Source organism: Corvus cornix, chromosome 3 (assembly GCF_000738735.6).
Source record: "Corvus cornix cornix isolate S_Up_H32 chromosome 3, ASM73873v5, whole genome shotgun sequence".
NCBI lineage: Eukaryota > Metazoa > Chordata > Aves > Passeriformes > Corvidae > Corvus > Corvus cornix.
Window position 1 is genome coordinate 52,977,224 of NC_047056.1, and position 17,096 is coordinate 52,994,319.

The 17,096-nt window shown below is 48.1% G+C and overlaps 1 protein-coding gene and 1 long non-coding RNA gene across 2 annotated transcripts; one reads left to right on the forward strand and one right to left on the reverse strand.

Moving 5' to 3' along the window:
- The first annotated feature begins 5,301 nt into the window (after nt 1-5,301).
- LOC109144749 (T-cell activation Rho GTPase-activating protein-like) lies at nt 5,302-6,207 on the forward strand. The gene is made up of 2 exons (XM_019286482.3): nt 5,302-5,523; nt 6,061-6,207. The coding sequence occupies exons 1-2, from the start codon at nt 5,422-5,424 to the stop codon at nt 6,205-6,207; spliced, it is 249 nt and encodes an 82-aa protein (XP_019142027.2). The 5' UTR covers nt 5,302-5,421.
- An 8,450-nt stretch (nt 6,208-14,657) lies between these two features.
- Nucleotides 14,658-16,520, reverse strand: LOC109144899. The gene is made up of 2 exons (XR_002045945.2): nt 15,900-16,520; nt 14,658-15,335 (listed from the first exon to the last, which is right to left on the reverse strand). It is a non-coding gene; the product is annotated as an uncharacterized LOC109144899 (long non-coding RNA).
- Between the last annotated feature and the right edge of the window lie 576 nt (nt 16,521-17,096).

Here is a 17,096-nt window from a genome sequence, read left to right on the forward strand (position 1 = left end):
ATGCTTTAGACTTCTGTGGATCAGTGTGCCAGGCCATTGAATCCACACAGCCCAGTAAAGCTGGTCACCCCTCTCCTCCTCCTGACCAAAGGCAGTGACCCTCTATTCTAGGCTGGAGACCCTTGCAGTGTCAGACCAAAAGTCCCTTCACCAAAATCAAGAGAGGCACTCTTAGTCCTCTTCTATACCAGGGAGACTGCTGGTTGCCTTCTACCACCTCAACAGCAGCTGAACTGACAGCAGTCTTGGATGGCCGTCCTTATCATCTGTCTTCCTGGTCAATTTGTGTACCTGGGCTCCTAATTTGGAGGAGGATCACCATCCTACTTCCTCATGAGGTCACTCAGAGGGAACCAGAGAGTGGCACACGGCATGTGTCTGGTTGCCCCTGACAGCCACTGCTTTGACCTGTGGGGACAGGGAGAGAGACAGGTTTTCGGCTGAAGCCAGTCAGTGGGATGCTCTCTCCACAGCTGGTATATTCAAGGTCAGTCCTTGAATCATTTCCAGGCAGATGGAATAAAATGCTGGTGAATTCCAGACAACCCTTCTGCACTTGCTCATGTACAGTGGCCATCTGAATCTTTGGAGAGACATGGTTGTCATCCAGGTCACTGCAGAAGACTTTCCAGCACTGCTAGTTGTCTCAGATATTGGATGCCCTCTTCAGTGGTAGTGGCAGCAACCTGCTTGCCTGTCTGGAGGCTGTAATGTTTTACCATATTTTGAAGTCTGCCCAAGTTTCAGAGCTGGTCATTTCTCTCACTTCCTCCTCTTGCTTCCTTGCTGAAGGACCAGCTGCCAGATCAGATCCTTCTTCCTCCTGCTCCTGTACTAATTGATGGTATGGACCCATGACCTCTGCACCCAGTGATTCTTTATGACTGCTATGCTAATTACTGTAGCTGGGGCTTGGGTCCCTATCTCATCCATGGTGTTCCCAGATGTGGTTTGGGTCTCTGTCTCAACCATGTTCCCCTCATGAGGCTGAAGGGAGGCTCAAGAAGCACAAGGAAAGCCCCAGGGTAGTGCCAAGAGCTGCTAGGTTTCACTGGAGCAGGCAAGGCACCCTTCCATCAAGTATGCCAGTTCAGCGGGATTACACGCCAGTAGAGGTGCAAGATCACAGGCTATGGGAGGTGATAACCATGCCAGGCACCCTCCCAAGTCCTCCCACACACCATGCAGGCACCCAGGGATCAGTGGCCTAAAGGCATGTTTCCTTGTCACCTCACTGGCAAACTGGCTCCTCGTAACACCAGACCAAAATTAGTTTCTATGCAAATGGCAAAAAGATGACATTAGTCAAGCAGCTTAGATAAGGATGTGGAGAGGACCTCTGGAGAGGAAGGCAGACACATCAGTCCCAGAGGGGAAGGGAGAGGTGTGATCCCTCAGCTCACCAGAGGACAGCCCTCCTGGCACAGGAGCAGTGCCCATGCCAGGGCCAAGCACAGGGCTGCTGCTTTTATCAGAATGTTTCCAGGCACAGCAAAACACAGAGATAAATGCTGCAGCAAAGACAGGAGCTGAAAGCAGCCACTGCAGAGCCCGAGGCTCTGTTACACTGTAAATCAAGCAAGCCTGTGAGCCACGCAGAAGCCTGCCAATTATCAGCTACTAGAGCTACAGCACACCCAGATCAAAACTGGCTTTATCTCGTGCCCAAGAAAAAGGACTGGTGGGTTGATCTAGGCTGGCTGCCAGACATCCACCTGGATGCTTTCTCACACCCCCCCCACCCCCCCAACTGGACAGGGGGAGAAAATGAGATTAAAAAACTCCTCAAGGGTCAAAGACGGTTCAATATAAAAAGCAAAAGCTGCACATGCAACCAAAGCAAAAAGAGGAATTCATTCCCTGCTTACCATCAGCAGGCAGATGCCCAACTACTCCCTGGGAAGCAGAGCCTCAGCACGCGTAAGGGTGGCTTGGGAAGACAAACACCATAATCCTTCTTTCCCTGAGCTTTTATTAAAAGAGATGTGCAGCCTCTCCTTTGTGTGCTGCTTGCCCTGTGGGTTGGATCAAAGGGCTGGGAAGTGTGATCTGCTGAGCCCTCGGCAGGGACCATGCAGTGAAGGAGTGTCTTACCTCATGTGTGTGCTGGGGGCAGGAGTGTCCCTCTGCAGCCCAGCAGGTAGGATGGAAGGAGATTTAGCAACAGAGAGCACCTGATTCTTGCATCGGGCCACATGAACACTTTACACCTGGGGAAATGTTCACTGCAGTGCTGGTGGCCGGTTGCAGTGTGGGTAAGGCAACCTCTGTGCCTAGGTTGGTTCATTCAGCTCTCCAGTTGTTCTTGAGGGACGCTCCTGGTGTTTATTTCCAAGTTCAGAGTTCATGTCATCCCCAGATGGACTTTTCTGTTCAGGTCAGCTAACAAGTTGGAGGTGTGTCATAGATCATTCCCAGAGCTGCTGCGCATAGATCAGGCACTGCAAGTGACTTGGATCTGCATATGCCAGGATATTCCACAACAACTGCTCAGGAACTGTATCTTGAAGGGTTTGTACCCTGGAAAAGAGGCACATCTGCATCCTTTTCTTATTGCCAGCCCTGACTGGCAAGTGCTGCTTGCAAAAGCAGCCAGTCCCGTGCCCCATGGTCTGGAGGGAAACTGGCATCAGGCAGCACGGGATGAGGCAGAATTTGTTCCTCGAAGACAAAGAGCACCAGAGGAATTGCTGGTGGATCCTGAGCAGTGAGACAGCAGGAATATATTCCTTATCGAAACACTGCTACAAAAACATTGCATAATGCTTGCTGAGCTTTCCCTCCAGGACTCCATGAGAAGAAAATGTTAGTGTTTTATGCAGGCAGCTACTTTGCTGTGGACTGGGGTAGGAGTAGTGTCAAGGGTCTGTGCTAGGAGCTCTGCTCTTAGGAAAGCAGTCAGAGATGCTGGAGGAAATGAATCGCCACTGGCAGCTCTGGGACTGCAGACTAAATGAGTTTAATGCAGTGTGCAAGCAGAACAAGGCTGCTCCCTGCACAGGGTTTGGTAATGAGCCCACAGTAATCTGTGCTTTTTGAGGTACAGCACACATTTTTCAGGTGGCTGTTGAGTGTTTCATTTGGTTTTATACAGCCTGCTCTACAGGTTTGATCTGTGCATTTGATTTCAGAAGTTAAGCAGTAGAAAGAAGGGAGTGTCTTGTCATTTCCGCTGAGCTGTGGGACTGGATTTCCACAAGGACAATGTCCCTGGACAAATTTTCAAAGCAGCCAGAAGATAAAGCTCTTCTGAAAATTTGGGTTTTTGGCAGCCCATGTGGGATACAAACTTTTTGGAAGATTTGCTCCAGAGAATAACTTCCGGTTTTCAGTGGTTTGATTTTGCCATATCCTTTTTCTTCACAAATATTGCAGGAAGATTTCTGTGACAACAACAAACAAAAAAACCAGAAATCCAACATTGTACCTCTCTGAGTGCTGAAGCCTCTGCTTCACTTTCACAAAGTGTGCTGGAGCTGTGGTGCACGATTTCTCCCACCTTCAGCTGAGTCACCTCATAATGGTGGTGTAAAGCTAAAACACCAAATTCTGGCAAGGAGATGACAAGGGCTACTTACTGGGACATCCAAAAAGATGGTTGAATATAGGAAGGGAAAGGTATTTTTTCCTCCAGGGAAATTTTTCCTTACTCAAAGGACAGACTGAAACAGCTCTGCTGAACTTTTTGAAAGGTGAGGTGTGGTGTGGAAACATTCAGCAGTTGCAGTTAAAAAGCCCTGAAACCCACCATCGTGGTGTGGACTTAGCAGAGGACATGTGGACTTGTCAGGGGCATTGGATTCGATGATCTTTAAAGGTCGCTTCCAACCCAAACCATTCTGAGTCTGTGCTCTTACTGTGAACTCTGTAGGGTGACCCTAAGTTTTGGTTCCTCACGTTAAAAGTATGACCAGATTTTCCAAAGGGTCGACACCTTTGGGGTTTAGCAGAGGAGAGAAGTCCAGATGGGTATTACTAGTGCAGGGTGTGCAATGTGTAGTAGGTGACATTCCTAATGTCTTTCCAGCCATTTCTCCAGCCTGGTTGCCGTGGGCTGTCCTGCCCTCTAGTGCCTGCAGCGCCAGCTCCCTTTGTCCTCTCTCTGCTCCCCCGTGTACATACACACTCACACTCAATGGATGATGCTGTGGCTCTGAGTAGGAAACAGGAGCTGGAAACCCCCGTAGCCTCCCCTGTGCGACGATAAGTGCAGAGCCAAACTGGGGGAGAAGCCCTGTGGGAAAGTGAAAGGCTTCTTATCAAATCCACAGGGGTGGCAGGCTTATTATCAAAAACAAAGTCTAAGATGTTTCCTTCCAGCTGACACATCCAGGACTGCAATTTTCCTCAATGCTCAAAAAAACCTGCAGCTGACAATTTCTGCAGCAGCCAGGCACCCTGTAGCACCCATGCCTGGCTGTGCAGACCCACGTGCAGACAGGGACTGTGTGCCAGACCCCATGCACTGGGGAGCAGCAGCCCCTCCGGAAGCCAAGACCCACACCCAACCGCCTACCTTCATTTCTGTGTCTCCTCAGCTCTGGGGTGATGGATCACATTATCACAGTCTCTTTTTCTAAAGCATCATGAAGTTCCGAATGACTTTTTGATTTCGGACTTAGTGGTGGCAGCCCATAGGCTTTCTGAAGAGGATGTCCCTATCCTTCTCCATGTTCCTGTCCCCTGGGTTCATGCAGCTCTGGCTCACAATGTTCTGCTTTACCTACGTGTCTCTGAGTACTTTGTAACCCTCCCAAGGAGCCTCTGACTGGCGAGTATGGGAAAACACCCTCACCAGTCACTCCATTTTGTCCAGGGCAGACCCTGCTGGTGGCTGCTCTACAAAATGAATGGCATAGGAACAGGGCAGAGGCTGCAGTGCCTCAGCTAACGCTGTCACGGTGCTGTGGGACAGGCACTGCCACGGAGCTCTCACATCTGCTGGGGGTGGAGTTGGGCACATGGAGACCACCACTGTGTTTTGCTCTTTAGGAACAGTAGGTGTGGAGGCTGACTGGGAGTGCTTTGAAAGCCCCACAGTACAACCACGGGTGCTGGGAAGCCTCCAGTGACATCTCCTGGCAGCATCCCATCTACCCAGGGACATGGGCTTCTGCAATGCTGCCTTTCAGTCAGGACCTTGTAATTCAAGGTCTCATAATTAACCACATGCTCAGCTGCAGTTGGGGACTTCTGAAAGTTACAGTGAGCACACACGTGCCCCTTTCTGGAGGAAGTGTTGTCGCTCCAAGTTTAATTGAGACTTGCAGAGAAGCAGAGGCCACTGCACCATCGATTAACATCACATGTCGTTTGTGCTCATGCAGGGTGGCTGACAAGCTGCCAAGACCAAACCTCGTCTTGCTCAAGCACTTGCTCTCTCTGCTCCACCACATCAGCCAAAATGCCGAGACCAACAGGATGGACTCCAGCAACCTGGCCATCTGCATTGGCCCAAATATGCTGAGCCCGGGGACAGACAACGCGCTCCCGCTGGAAGTGCAGAAGGAGATGAACGACAAGGTGCGTGGAACTCACCCAGCAGCCGCTCCCTCCCTCTGCGGCAGTTCAGAGCCATCCACAGGGATCCCACTGCCTTTGCGGAAGCCGAACAGAACAGCACCCCGGGACATTGGGGGTACCCCTTGGCTCAGGTGTCCCTCAGCCCGCGATGGGATGGGCCAGGCTGCCCCTGGTCTCGCCTCCTCTGAGCAAAAGCAGCAGCTGCCCTGCAGCCCCCTAAGTCACAGCACAGCTCCTGCAGACTTTGCATGTGGAGAGCAAGGGCCACCCGTGGGCACTGTCACCCCCGGGCCCTCGGGCAGCGAGGCCAAAGCTGGGGCTGGTGGTGTTTTGTCTGTATTGGGGCAGATCCATTTGTCTGCAGCACCAGGCCTCACCCCCCACCGTGGACTCACCCTCAGACTGTAAGCCAGGATTTTGGCAGAAGCCACCCTGCTCTGCGCCATCCTTCCTACAGAGACAGCAGGCAGGCTCAGGAAAGAGTCTGCAATATGTTTTCATCCCTCTTGACTGAAATGGGCTGTTTTCTGTGTGCAGGTGACAGTGTTGGTGGAGTTCCTCATAAACAACTGCTCGGAAATATTTGAGGAAGACATTGCCTTTCCTGCCTGTGCCTTGGCTGAGGAGTCACCAGAGCACACAGACAGCTCCACAGGTATGAGAAGGGACTGGGGATGTCATTGACTGGGGCTGCTGGGCCAAATTATTGAATTTGATATGCGAATATATCTGTGGAAACACAGAGATTTTCTGACCGTTCAATATGTAAATGGATTGTTTTTCTACAGGAACACCTTCCAGAAGTTCAAAATTACAACACTCACAAAACAGAATTAAATCCCAATGTTAAACATCTAATTCAAGCATATTTTGCTACAGATGTGCTGAGACTTCAAGGATCCTTCTGGAAGGCTCCAAAGAGAGGATCATTCTCCCAGCCAAACAGTTCTAGAGGGCTTTACTTAGCCACTGCTTCTCAGGAAGAACAGGCTATGAAAAGAAAGACACATTCTCAGCATAGCTGATATCCTATCTATGTCCTTTTTTGCACTTGCCTTATCAAAGTTAACTGCCTCAAGAACTGTTTGTTCTTCAAGGTGAGATGAAACTTGAAGGTTTCGATGCTGGCTTCAGAAGTCTGTGGTGTGAAACGTCCTCTCAAGAAGCATTTTCAAAAGAGCAGAACACATTACAGAGAACATGACATTACAGCATACACAGATGCCTGGTGTATGTTTTTAGTTGGGTTTTGAGTTTTGGGTATTGTTTTGTTTTACTGTTTATTTATTGGATGTTTACCTTACTGAATTGTCAGGTTTTAAAATCACAGCAAAGTCCAAAGTTTTACTTTCTAGAGCTGCATTCAGAAGAGGAGTAAGTGAGGTGCACACAGAGAGTGAGAAGGGGCCTTTCTGGACACACAACCCTCTCCGTTTTTTGCCCAAGAAGAAAGAGGAGTACATGCAGCCATGCAAATATGAAAAGGAGAGGTGCAGTTCCCCAGCCACTGTCAAAACAAGTCCTCCTGTATGAAACAAGCATCTGATGCAAAACTGGGGAAAAATCAGAAAGGAACTTCTTCTCATAGAAGGTATTGAAACAAAAAAAGTCTTCAATTTACACCATGATGTTAAGTGCAAAATTAAGGAAGATGTGTTTCCATGTGCACTGGTTCTGCTGCTTTCAGCTAAGAACTATATCGCTGAGAAATGCTGTCCCCTATAAAATGTGTCCAGCCCCAAGAAGGGACTGGGAACACAGAAATAGGGTCCAGGGAAGTGCTTGGCTTCTCCCTGACAGTCCCCACAGGGGCTGTGGGAGGGCGTGTGGTGTCTCACTCCAGCCCACTCACTACTTAGCCCCCAGCAGCACTCATGATTCTCTCTGCCTCAGCTGACACCGGTCCCTCACCTGCACCTGCTGAATTGTTGCCATGTTCATTGATTCGGAAGGGCTGTGAGATCTGGAACACTTACAAGGCAATATGTAGCTAACAGTAACAAAGAACAGGTGTTTATCAACTGCTTTTCAGGCACATTAAATATTTTGGTGGCTTTCTTGGTTCCAGTGTTTCCCACCACCAAAAAATCCCATGCTATATACAGACCTGCTCAGTGTTTGCTCCTGTCATGGAGCACAGTCACCAGACGGTTTTGTCAGAAAGAAATACATTTTGGGAAATACATCCTTGTAAAATAGTTCATTTGGGATGGGCCATTTAAATTCATACACAACCTTTGGAAAGATTTGAAATGACTTTACTGCCTATTACCACCAGATGTCACTGATAACACTAAGCAAAGCACCTTTACCTGTGATTAAAGCCTTCCCTCAAAGGCAGGCTTGCACACCCACATATTTATTGCCCACAGTCTGCACCATGGCCACAGGTGGTTGACATTGCAGACATTACTTTAGCATTTGTCATGCAGAGCTTATTCAGTGTAAAGCCCTTCCTGGCATCGTTCCTGCTTATCACACATTTCAGGTTGTGTAATATTTTTCTCCAGAATCTCTCCAGATTGGATGGACAGAGGCCTAGGGACCAGGCTTCCCTAAATGTGCAGCTGTGGGAGTGACTGGGAGACCAGTGCAGGCTTACTGATGCAACCTGGCAAGGTACCAAAAAACACACTTTCCATAGTTTAAGGTAAAAATCAAAAACCTGAAAACTGAAATGGTAATAAAATTCTACCTCTGGACTTGTATCAAAATGATTCTAGTGGGCAACAGAGGATTAGGATCATCTTTAGAGAGACACTCATGGAGATTGATGTGGCTGATATTAAGGGTAGGCCAGCAGCCACCCTCTCCCCCTTGCCCAGGGCAGATTGAGCAGACCAACCCAGCCTGGGGGCTGACAGGGACCTGAGAAATGACTAACAGGAAAGCTATCATCACATCTGCCTCTTGTGCCCTGACAGAGCCTCACATGGGTACCTCAGCAGGCAATGGAGCAAAGGCTACTGTTCCTAAAGGTCTTCAGAGTGTTGTCTGCCACATGTGCTGACCTAGCAGGGTAGATCCCAGTCTGAGAACAGAATATCAGGAATGACACCGTTCAAGGACCCGATCCACACCCCACACCCTCAAAAGGGTCCACTGGACCACTTACATTTGTGGCTTCAAAGGCAGGCCCTGCCTTCCACCCCTCCAGGGCTAGAACCATCAAGTGATAATCAGGGCAGCTCTTGCTTACATGGAAAAGCTCCCTTGGAAGGTGTCACCCTCTCTGCGGGTGGCTGAAAAACAGAAGTAATGAGATGTAACTATCAACAAATCCACTCAGTGGTTTGAGGATCAGCAGATTTGAATGTGTTAAACTGAGTGTCTGTAGTCAGATGGGTTGAGGTCAAAACTAGGCTAGCATATCACAGACATGTTTTAAGGATGCAGTGCTCCTCTGTAAACTCTGGGGTTTACATCACAGCAATTCAACACACTGTGCTATATTTTCATTTATCAGTAATTCCTAAAAGTATCCAAATAGATGTCATTTCTCTGAAACCAGAACCTTCCGTGCTCACCCCACCTGCCTGTTAGTATTTGAGAACAATTGCTCTGTTTCTTTTGGTGACACGCAGGACAGGAGCCAAAGGCTGGCGGTGAAAATTAGGTTTAGGTGTTGAAGTCAATGGGACCACGACTTTACAACAGTTTTGTTTTCATGAGAATGGAGACTCCTATCATGACTTCATATAAATCAGTCTTATTATGGCTTATTTTATCTGGTTTAAAATAAATAAAAAGGACATTAAGGTGTGGCATGTGAGAACAGTAATATTTTAGCATCTTTAGCGGAATATTAAATGTCAGTTTTAGGGATTACTCATTACTGGATGTCCTCTCGCATCTTTACAAGGGAGTAAGCATCACTAGGAGGATTGCTGTGGATATTTGCAAAAAGATTCAAGCAACTGAATGCTGACTTTAATATTTGTTTTAGAAATTGCCCAAGGGAAAAGTGGTCAACTGGAAGATTTTAATTTCTGCCATTTCTGCTTTGTGTTTTATTGGCTGGAAAATTTAGTTAGAGGGTGCTGAATTGTTGTATTTAAATTGTCTGTGATGTTATTTTTATTCTTAAATTGTTGTAAGAAAAATTAATGAATTATATCCGTTGCAATAATTCAGTAATATTGGTTTATGAAAGGTCAAGAACACGTTGAAGAGAAATTCCAAAGTTTGTACATCACTGCTAATCATCACATAACATTTTAAGTGTTGTTCAGAAAGTCCCTGTCCTCACCTACCTGAAGTGAGACAAACAATGCACAAGCAGAGAAAAGAAAGGACGCTTGGTTATATCTCGAAAGACAGGCTCCTGACTTCATATCACTTTTTTTGTTTTAAAGTAGAATGTGAAGAGTTTGTTTGGATTTTTATGTTGTGAAAATTGTCAAGAAACACCCAAAGTCAGCCTAAGGTGTTTTAGCTGATGTTGCTTGGGATCTCACCCTCTACCTGCTGTGGTATGGGCAGAGGGCACTTGTGGAAAGTTATGTGAGAACTTACATGTTGATATTTTTCCTGTAGCATCATGCACATGAGAGTGCCACTTTTACTTCACTAGAATTTACAAATAAATCCAAGCCTGTAAATCATACCTACACTTTAAAATCTGCACTTAAGAAAAAAAAAACTGGCATGAAAATATTACTACACTGTAAAAATTACCTTGCAATAAATTTGCAGAATACATTAGAATAGGAGAGCCAATTCTCTTAACCCTAAAATATGGTGCAATCTGTGTTCTTTTGTCAACAGCTAATGGTTATGTTTGATTAAAAACCTCATAAATCTGTTTCCATACCCCCTAAATAAAATATTTGTTTAATGATAACAGCAGCATGGGCACCAGGAATGCTTATTTGATGAAAAATATTTCTTCACATGGATAAGGTGTACCCAAGTTTAAAAGAAAAATATTATAATGGCCATTCCCAAGACACCTTTTGCAAGTGACTCTTGGTGGAAGGACATGACTGTGCTCTGCAGTCAGCCCGGCAGTCACATTCCTTCGGCTGAGTGGGAATTATTTAAGTTTGCTCCAACTTAAAGATAGCAGTAGCAACAGAATTTACTTAGGAGCCAGACAGGCTCCTATGCCAATAAAATTGCGCTGCACTGACCCAGAGAGGGCATCTTGCTAGTAGACAGATCAGTGGTTGGGCAGGTTCTGCTGCATTTCCTTCCACTTGCCCCAAAACATTTGCACACAGCAGCGTTAGAAACGTGCAGCAGGGACAAGCTGACACACGGACAGGGAGCTGGGGGGGACTAAAGGGTACAAGAGTTGTGCCTGACAGGTGACAGCTGGCCCTGGGGTCTCTGCTGGGGAGCAGAGGCAAGTGAATGTCCCGAGGCTGGAGAAGTGAGGTTACTCCAGGGTGACCAACCTTGCAAGCCGCCTGCCAAAACCCTCATATGGCCAAAGGTTAAGGAAGAAGAGAAAGCTCCAGCACGGGTTTACCTGAACCCCATGGGCCCATGCTCTCCATGGGGCTGGGGAACCACCTCTACCAACAACCTTCATGCAACACAGTGCTGGTGCCTGGGGTCCCCTGGCAGATTCTGTGCCTGCACAACCCACTGCTCATCCTGTGAGGCCACTCCAGCCCGGGGAACCGCACTTGTCCTGCCCAAGGATCCACTGCTGGACACCTCTGATCTCTATTCCTAAATACCTCCACCCTTCCCAATGCATAAGCTCCTTTTGAAGGGTATTTTACTGATGTGGCAAAGACAAAACCACAAGCATTAGGATTTGCCAGCGCAGCCCTCGAGGTTCTTACACAGTGCACGCCATAGGTGCCTATAGAAAGCCTCACCTGTCCTTGCTCCATGCAATGCCAAGGATGGACACGGGACGAGAATGCTACAGGGACTTCTTGGGGACAGAGGTGGGTTTGTGGCAGAGGGTTGCAGACAGAGACAGAGCAGGCTGGCAGTGTCACTAGTTCTGGGCTTGTCCAAAGCCTGCCTCTTCCACCGAGGTCACACGTAATGCTAGGTGAGCATAACTGAAATAGCTGAGAAATGTATTTTCCTGTTTCACACAGGTATAAAAACGTACTAAATTTAAAAATCTTAAGAACATGGGGTTTGCAAACAATCTGTTCACTGATACTGCAATTCACAAATCCAGTATATTACCTTTGTTTAATAAACATTGATTCATAATAAACATATATTATTTCGGTAAGTATGCCCAGATTATTTCCAACAAACACCTTAAAGATGGTAGTTTTCTGAATTTTGAATTACAATTTCCCTTCAATGTTAGCTTGACACACCAAATGAAGAGCAAAAGTATGACTCACTAAAATGTAAAAATTACAAATACAAATTAATGTATTTTCATGTGTATAACTGCCCAAACGACAGGCACTGTCTAGTTCTGGTTTGAGAAAAACACAGACTGAATGAAAATGTTATATATGTGTCTGTGAATCAGTACTGTCTGAAGACACAGTAGTGAATAAAGATAAGTCTTTCTCTTAGAAAATTAAAAAAATATATTATTTTAATTTTTTTTCTTTCATTATGCCTGTGTGGCACCATCTCTGTATCTTTAGACAATCTATCAAAGATTCCCTCTTCCAAAGAGTCTCAGGTACTGCCCCCACTCCAAGGAAACATTGCTGCCCTCCAAATGCTATTGAGACACAAGATCTCCTGCCATCCCAGCCATGGATGACTTGCAGTTCCTACAAAAGTTGTGCTGATGAACTGCTCCATGGGAACACACCTACACCCTGTGCCTGGGCTGCAGGAGTTCCCTGGCCTTGCAGACAGTACAAGGCTGTAGCAGCACCTGTGGGAATGGGCTGGATGAGCTGAAGGAAAACTAAAAGGGAATCCAAGCCACGTCTTGTTCAGGAGCTGAAACTCACAGGAGTCAGGAGAGCTCTTCCCTATCACTCTGAGAACTTTGCATGATCTTAATAGGGCCACAGCAGTGTGGGACTTGAGACTGGAAAACCTGTCAACCACAGGGACATCGTGCCAGCACCCCTGACCTCTTCATTCCTCCTATGTGACTTCAGACTTGGGACTTTTGGACACCTCCTAGCAGTCTGAGGTTCATTAAAAAGTTACTGGGAAGTAGAGAAGGCGGCTATGGGTGTGCAGCCAATGTGGTATAAATGTATGCTGAGTGTGGGGCAGGTGGAATAATTGTTCTGCAGCCCCTTTTTTTGAGCTGAAGCCCAATCCCTGCTGCTGGTTCTGTGGGACTGAGCTCAGTGACTTATTCCATCCCTTCCAGGCCCTCCAACTAAAGAATAAATTCAGTTTTACTGTCTTTATTTACAGCGTATGCTAATTCACTTCTGGGGAAAAGCTGCTGTACAAAGCATCTGAGTCCAAGGTAGTTTCATGTTTAAGCAGCTATTGAAGAACTACTCATCCTCATGAAACAGCTACCTCTGAGGGGCTGCTAAAGCCACAGTCTGCGTGGTTATCAGCAATACAGATGGCAGTCATGTAAAAGAAACATGACTTTGCAGCAGGACAGGCTTCCATGGTCAATCTCTGTAAGTAGCTGCTGTCTCCCATTCCATACGTATGCAGCCTCTCTCTGATCCCCCACAAATCAGCAGAGCAATGGGAACACAGGTGAGACAAATAGGAAGAACAACACCTCTACTGTTTGGCTTTTGCTGGGTTACCCACATCCATCCTGAGCTGGATCCTTGTACACGTGGGAAGTTCTGCCTCCAGCCCAAGAGCTGTACACTGTTGTAAAATCCAATCCACATGGCAAGGATACTCCTCAGCAGCAACAGGTCCTCTTTTCACTTCTCCTTAGTGAAGTGGCCTTCCCTCAGGTTATTGCCATCTGCCTTATGACTGATACACTGGATTTCCACTACGTTTAAAACAGCCCATGAGAGTCTGTAGCAGTTCACCAGCCTTGACAGGAAAGGAACCTTTTTCACAAGACCTGTGCTGAATACTGTTCAATACAATGGGATGATCATGCTCCTTTTCTCCATGTGATCTCAGGGCACTTCCACCCCTGAGCACTAAAATTTGTCTTGTTTTTGGGAAAAAAAACCCCGCAAACAATGCCAAACTGACTCTTTGACAGAAAGTGTATGTGGCAACCCATCTCCTTCCAGCAGCAAGGCTGGAACAGGAGCTCCCTCTGGGCCCCTCAGCCAGCTCAGGCAGCTCAGGGCAGAGCTGGGGGCTGGCACCACTCAACCCCCCATGCCAGTTCTGCTATGCTGGCACCTCGTTCTTGCTCTCACCCTTCAGAGTCAGCAGGTTCACAAGGTCTGGTCCCTAGCCTAGATAATAAATGCAAGCCCTTGCAGATGTGGAGTGTGGAATTTTAACTGTTTAGGCAGGTATTGCTGGTATTTCAATCACTTTCTCAAACGGCCCATCTGTCTCATTCTGCCAGCAAACGATGACTGGAGCTCCACAGTTTCTTACTTCATGTCTCAGTTTGAGACAAGTTTAGGGGGAAATGCTCTGGAAGGAACGTCTCCTCCACAGAAGACAGGTTTCAGCACTCCCTCCCCCACCAATACGAAAGGAATTTCTTGGAGTAAAGTGAAAAAAAAAAATTATTTAACAAACAAAGTGCCACAAGGCACAGGAAAAAAAAAATAATGTTAGATATTAAACTTCCTCATTGCGGAGAAAGCTGGTGGATTTAGAGTTCCCTCTGTAGCTGGCCTGGCCCCTCCCGAGGTCTGAGGCCAGGATGTGGCATCCCCACAGCCTCCCTGCCGGTCCACAGGGTCTGATGATCTGGTCCTCGGATCACAGCTAGACCAAACAGTTCCGGAAGAAGAAGAAGTTACCAGAGGATTTTGGTATGCCGGTATGCAGTCCTGGGAAAATTTCTGGCCTCAGCTAACAGGCTAGCTAAAAGCAGGAATATGCTCTCTCCTGCTGCAAGCAGAGTCGAGCAATACAGGGGAGAGTGAGTCCTTGAACACAAACTGCACTGAAGAATTTGCCCGGCTTAAACCCCCCCCCCTCCCTTTTTCCTCAGACCCAGCCTAAAGCTGCGGGACCCGCTTCTGGGCATAAAGTGGAAAATAGGGAAATACAGTATTGTCATAAAATCACCCCAAGATGCTTCGAGTGTTTGAACAAGCAGTGAACCTTTTGGCTTGTGGCCACCTTCAGAAATACAGATTATTAATATTTATTTATATCAAATAATTAACCAGGAAATACAGGCGCAGAGCAGTGCTCAGCTCGATAATGTGGCATTATACAACCACGCAGCAAAGCAACCTTCCATCCCTCAATCAAAGTACCAGGCAGGAAAGAACAAGAGAGGTACAGAGCATAAGGAAAGAGCATTTCTGTGCCACAAAGATTTATTGCAAGAATTGCTGTCTATGACTAATAAAAGATTTTGAAAAAGCCCATGTTGAATGAAATAACAGTTAAATGTAGGGATGACTGTGCTGGGTCAGAACAGCAGCATTTCAAGCCCAGTCCAGGACTATCTCCAGAGCAGCCAGCAGTAATTGCCTAATGGCAGCATGAGCACAGGGGAGGCTGCTCCCCAAAATGCTTCCGCAGGATGCGGATTTGCACCTCAAAGAGTTCCTGAATCAGAGGTGTTTTTGTTGAACATCCCTGCACAGATTTTTCTTCCATGATCGTGCTTAATTGCTTTTTGAACTGCTTCCTGACATCCTGTAGCAGTGAGTTCCAAGATTTGAAGAGGCACCTTCTTTTGAACCTGCCACCCCATAATTTCATTTGATGATCACTCTTCTCCCTCAGCTGTTATGCTAAGCATTTCAGTAAATGCCTCCCCTTGAATCCAGTGACAACTAAAAGAAGAGAATAAACTTCCTATTTAGAGAATTCAGCTGTATGAAAGCATATATATATCTATATAAAATCACAAGATACTCTGCAAGGTATCTTCCCCAATAGCAAATGCATATTCTTTATTATCTTACCAAGGTCTCACCAAAAAAAAGTAAAAAAGCCTCCAAAAAAAAAAAAAAAAAAAGAAAAACACAACAAAAAAACCCACCCAAACACACACAAAAAACCAAACCTGGTGATCCTATAGTAGATACCCTATCAGAGAGTAGCAAAGGACTGTGTGCAAGTAGCAGGGTGAGAACAGGTACATTTGCACAGTGCAGACTGAGAACATATATGTTGGGAGCATTGCCACAAAACCAGCACAGCTTAAGCAAGTAGGAACACATCTTTGAAGGCATCCACTGCACTTACAGCCCATGCAATCTTGAGTATAGTCAGGAACTTGGTCTATTTTTAACATTTTCCGTATCACTTTTTTTAAAAAGGCCCACATCTTCAAAGAGGAAACCGTTTGCTTTCATTTTGAGTCATATCAGTTTTCACAGTTCTCCTCTCCTCACCTGCTTGTGATGCATTCCCATCTTCCCCAGCTGGAAAGCAGATAAAAAGAAAACCCCACCTTAGGTTTCTCCATTGGTGGATGAGAGTTCATGCATTCATCGTGCATGTCTGTATAGGATGGGGAAGCCCGACCCCTGAGCCCCAGGCAGGGCGGGCCTCAGTAGCATCCTACCCAGAAAGGGCCTGGCCCTGCACTATCTCTGCAACCTTCTCCGGTGGCACCACGGCTCAGACTAATGCAGGAGAGATGGAAGAGCTCGGGCCAAGGCGATAAGCTTTATCAGTCCACTTCCTCCACTGGGAACAGGCAGTCTCAAGTCTCAAACAGATGCTGTTTTAAAAGCACACACATGACACGGCTGCCAGGACAGGTTTGGGTTTTTCACCGGCTCCCCTCGGTTGCTGCACAGGAAGGTGGAGCGCACGCTTTGAAGGGAGGAAGGAGCTAAAACCTGCAGGAAGAGTCACCGAGTCCTTGAGGGAGGACAAACTGACAAAGCCAGGCACCACGATCCCCGAGGCTGCCACACCCCGGCTCGGAGCTTCTCCCGCGGGCCGGGACCGCGCCCCAGTCGGCCGCTCGGGGCGTGGGTGAGCCGCGACGAGGGGAGGGGCGGGCGGTGGCGGTGGGGCCCGGGGCGGCGGCCCCCGCGCTGCGCCTCCGCCGCACCTGGGCCGCGCCATTTATAGCGCGCTATTTCGGGCGCGCGGGGCCATTGGGCGCCGCCGCGTGACGGCACCGCCGCGCCCGGGGCGAAGTCCCGCCGCCGGGGGGGCACGGGTGGCGTCCCGCGCGCGCCGTGCGCATGCCCGGGCACCGGGGCTGCCGGCGGGGCGGGGGCGCTGCTCCTCCGGAACAGCCCCGAGGGCCCGCGGCGGCCTCCTGCCCCGCCGGAGCGGGGGACACACGGCCCCGCCCCGCCCCGAGCCCCTCTGCCGCGGCTGGGGCAGCGCCCGCCCGCTGCTGCTGGGGAAGGGAGCAGCGCCCGAGGGTGGGATTGGCAGGGGCGGGCAGGGAGGGAGTCAGAGGCGTATCTCAGGCCGTTCATCCTCAGCCGACCTGCCGAGGGGGAGAACATCGGCAGCCACTTGTCTCTGGGGCAGCGCAGGGACGAAAAGCTGGCAGGGGCAGCTGGGCTCAGGTATGAGCCTGATGGGAGGTGGGTGCGAGGGAGCAGCGACAGCAGGCACAGCTG

Coding starts and splice junctions, on each gene's coding strand:
- LOC109144749 (XM_019286482.3), top strand. CDS start 5,422: ATGGACTCCAGCAACCTGGCCATCTGCATTGGCCCAAATATGCTGAGC. Junction 5,524..6,060: donor AGAAGGAGATGAACGACAAG/GTGCGTGGAACT, acceptor TTCTGTGTGCAG/GTGACAGTGTTGGTGGAGTT.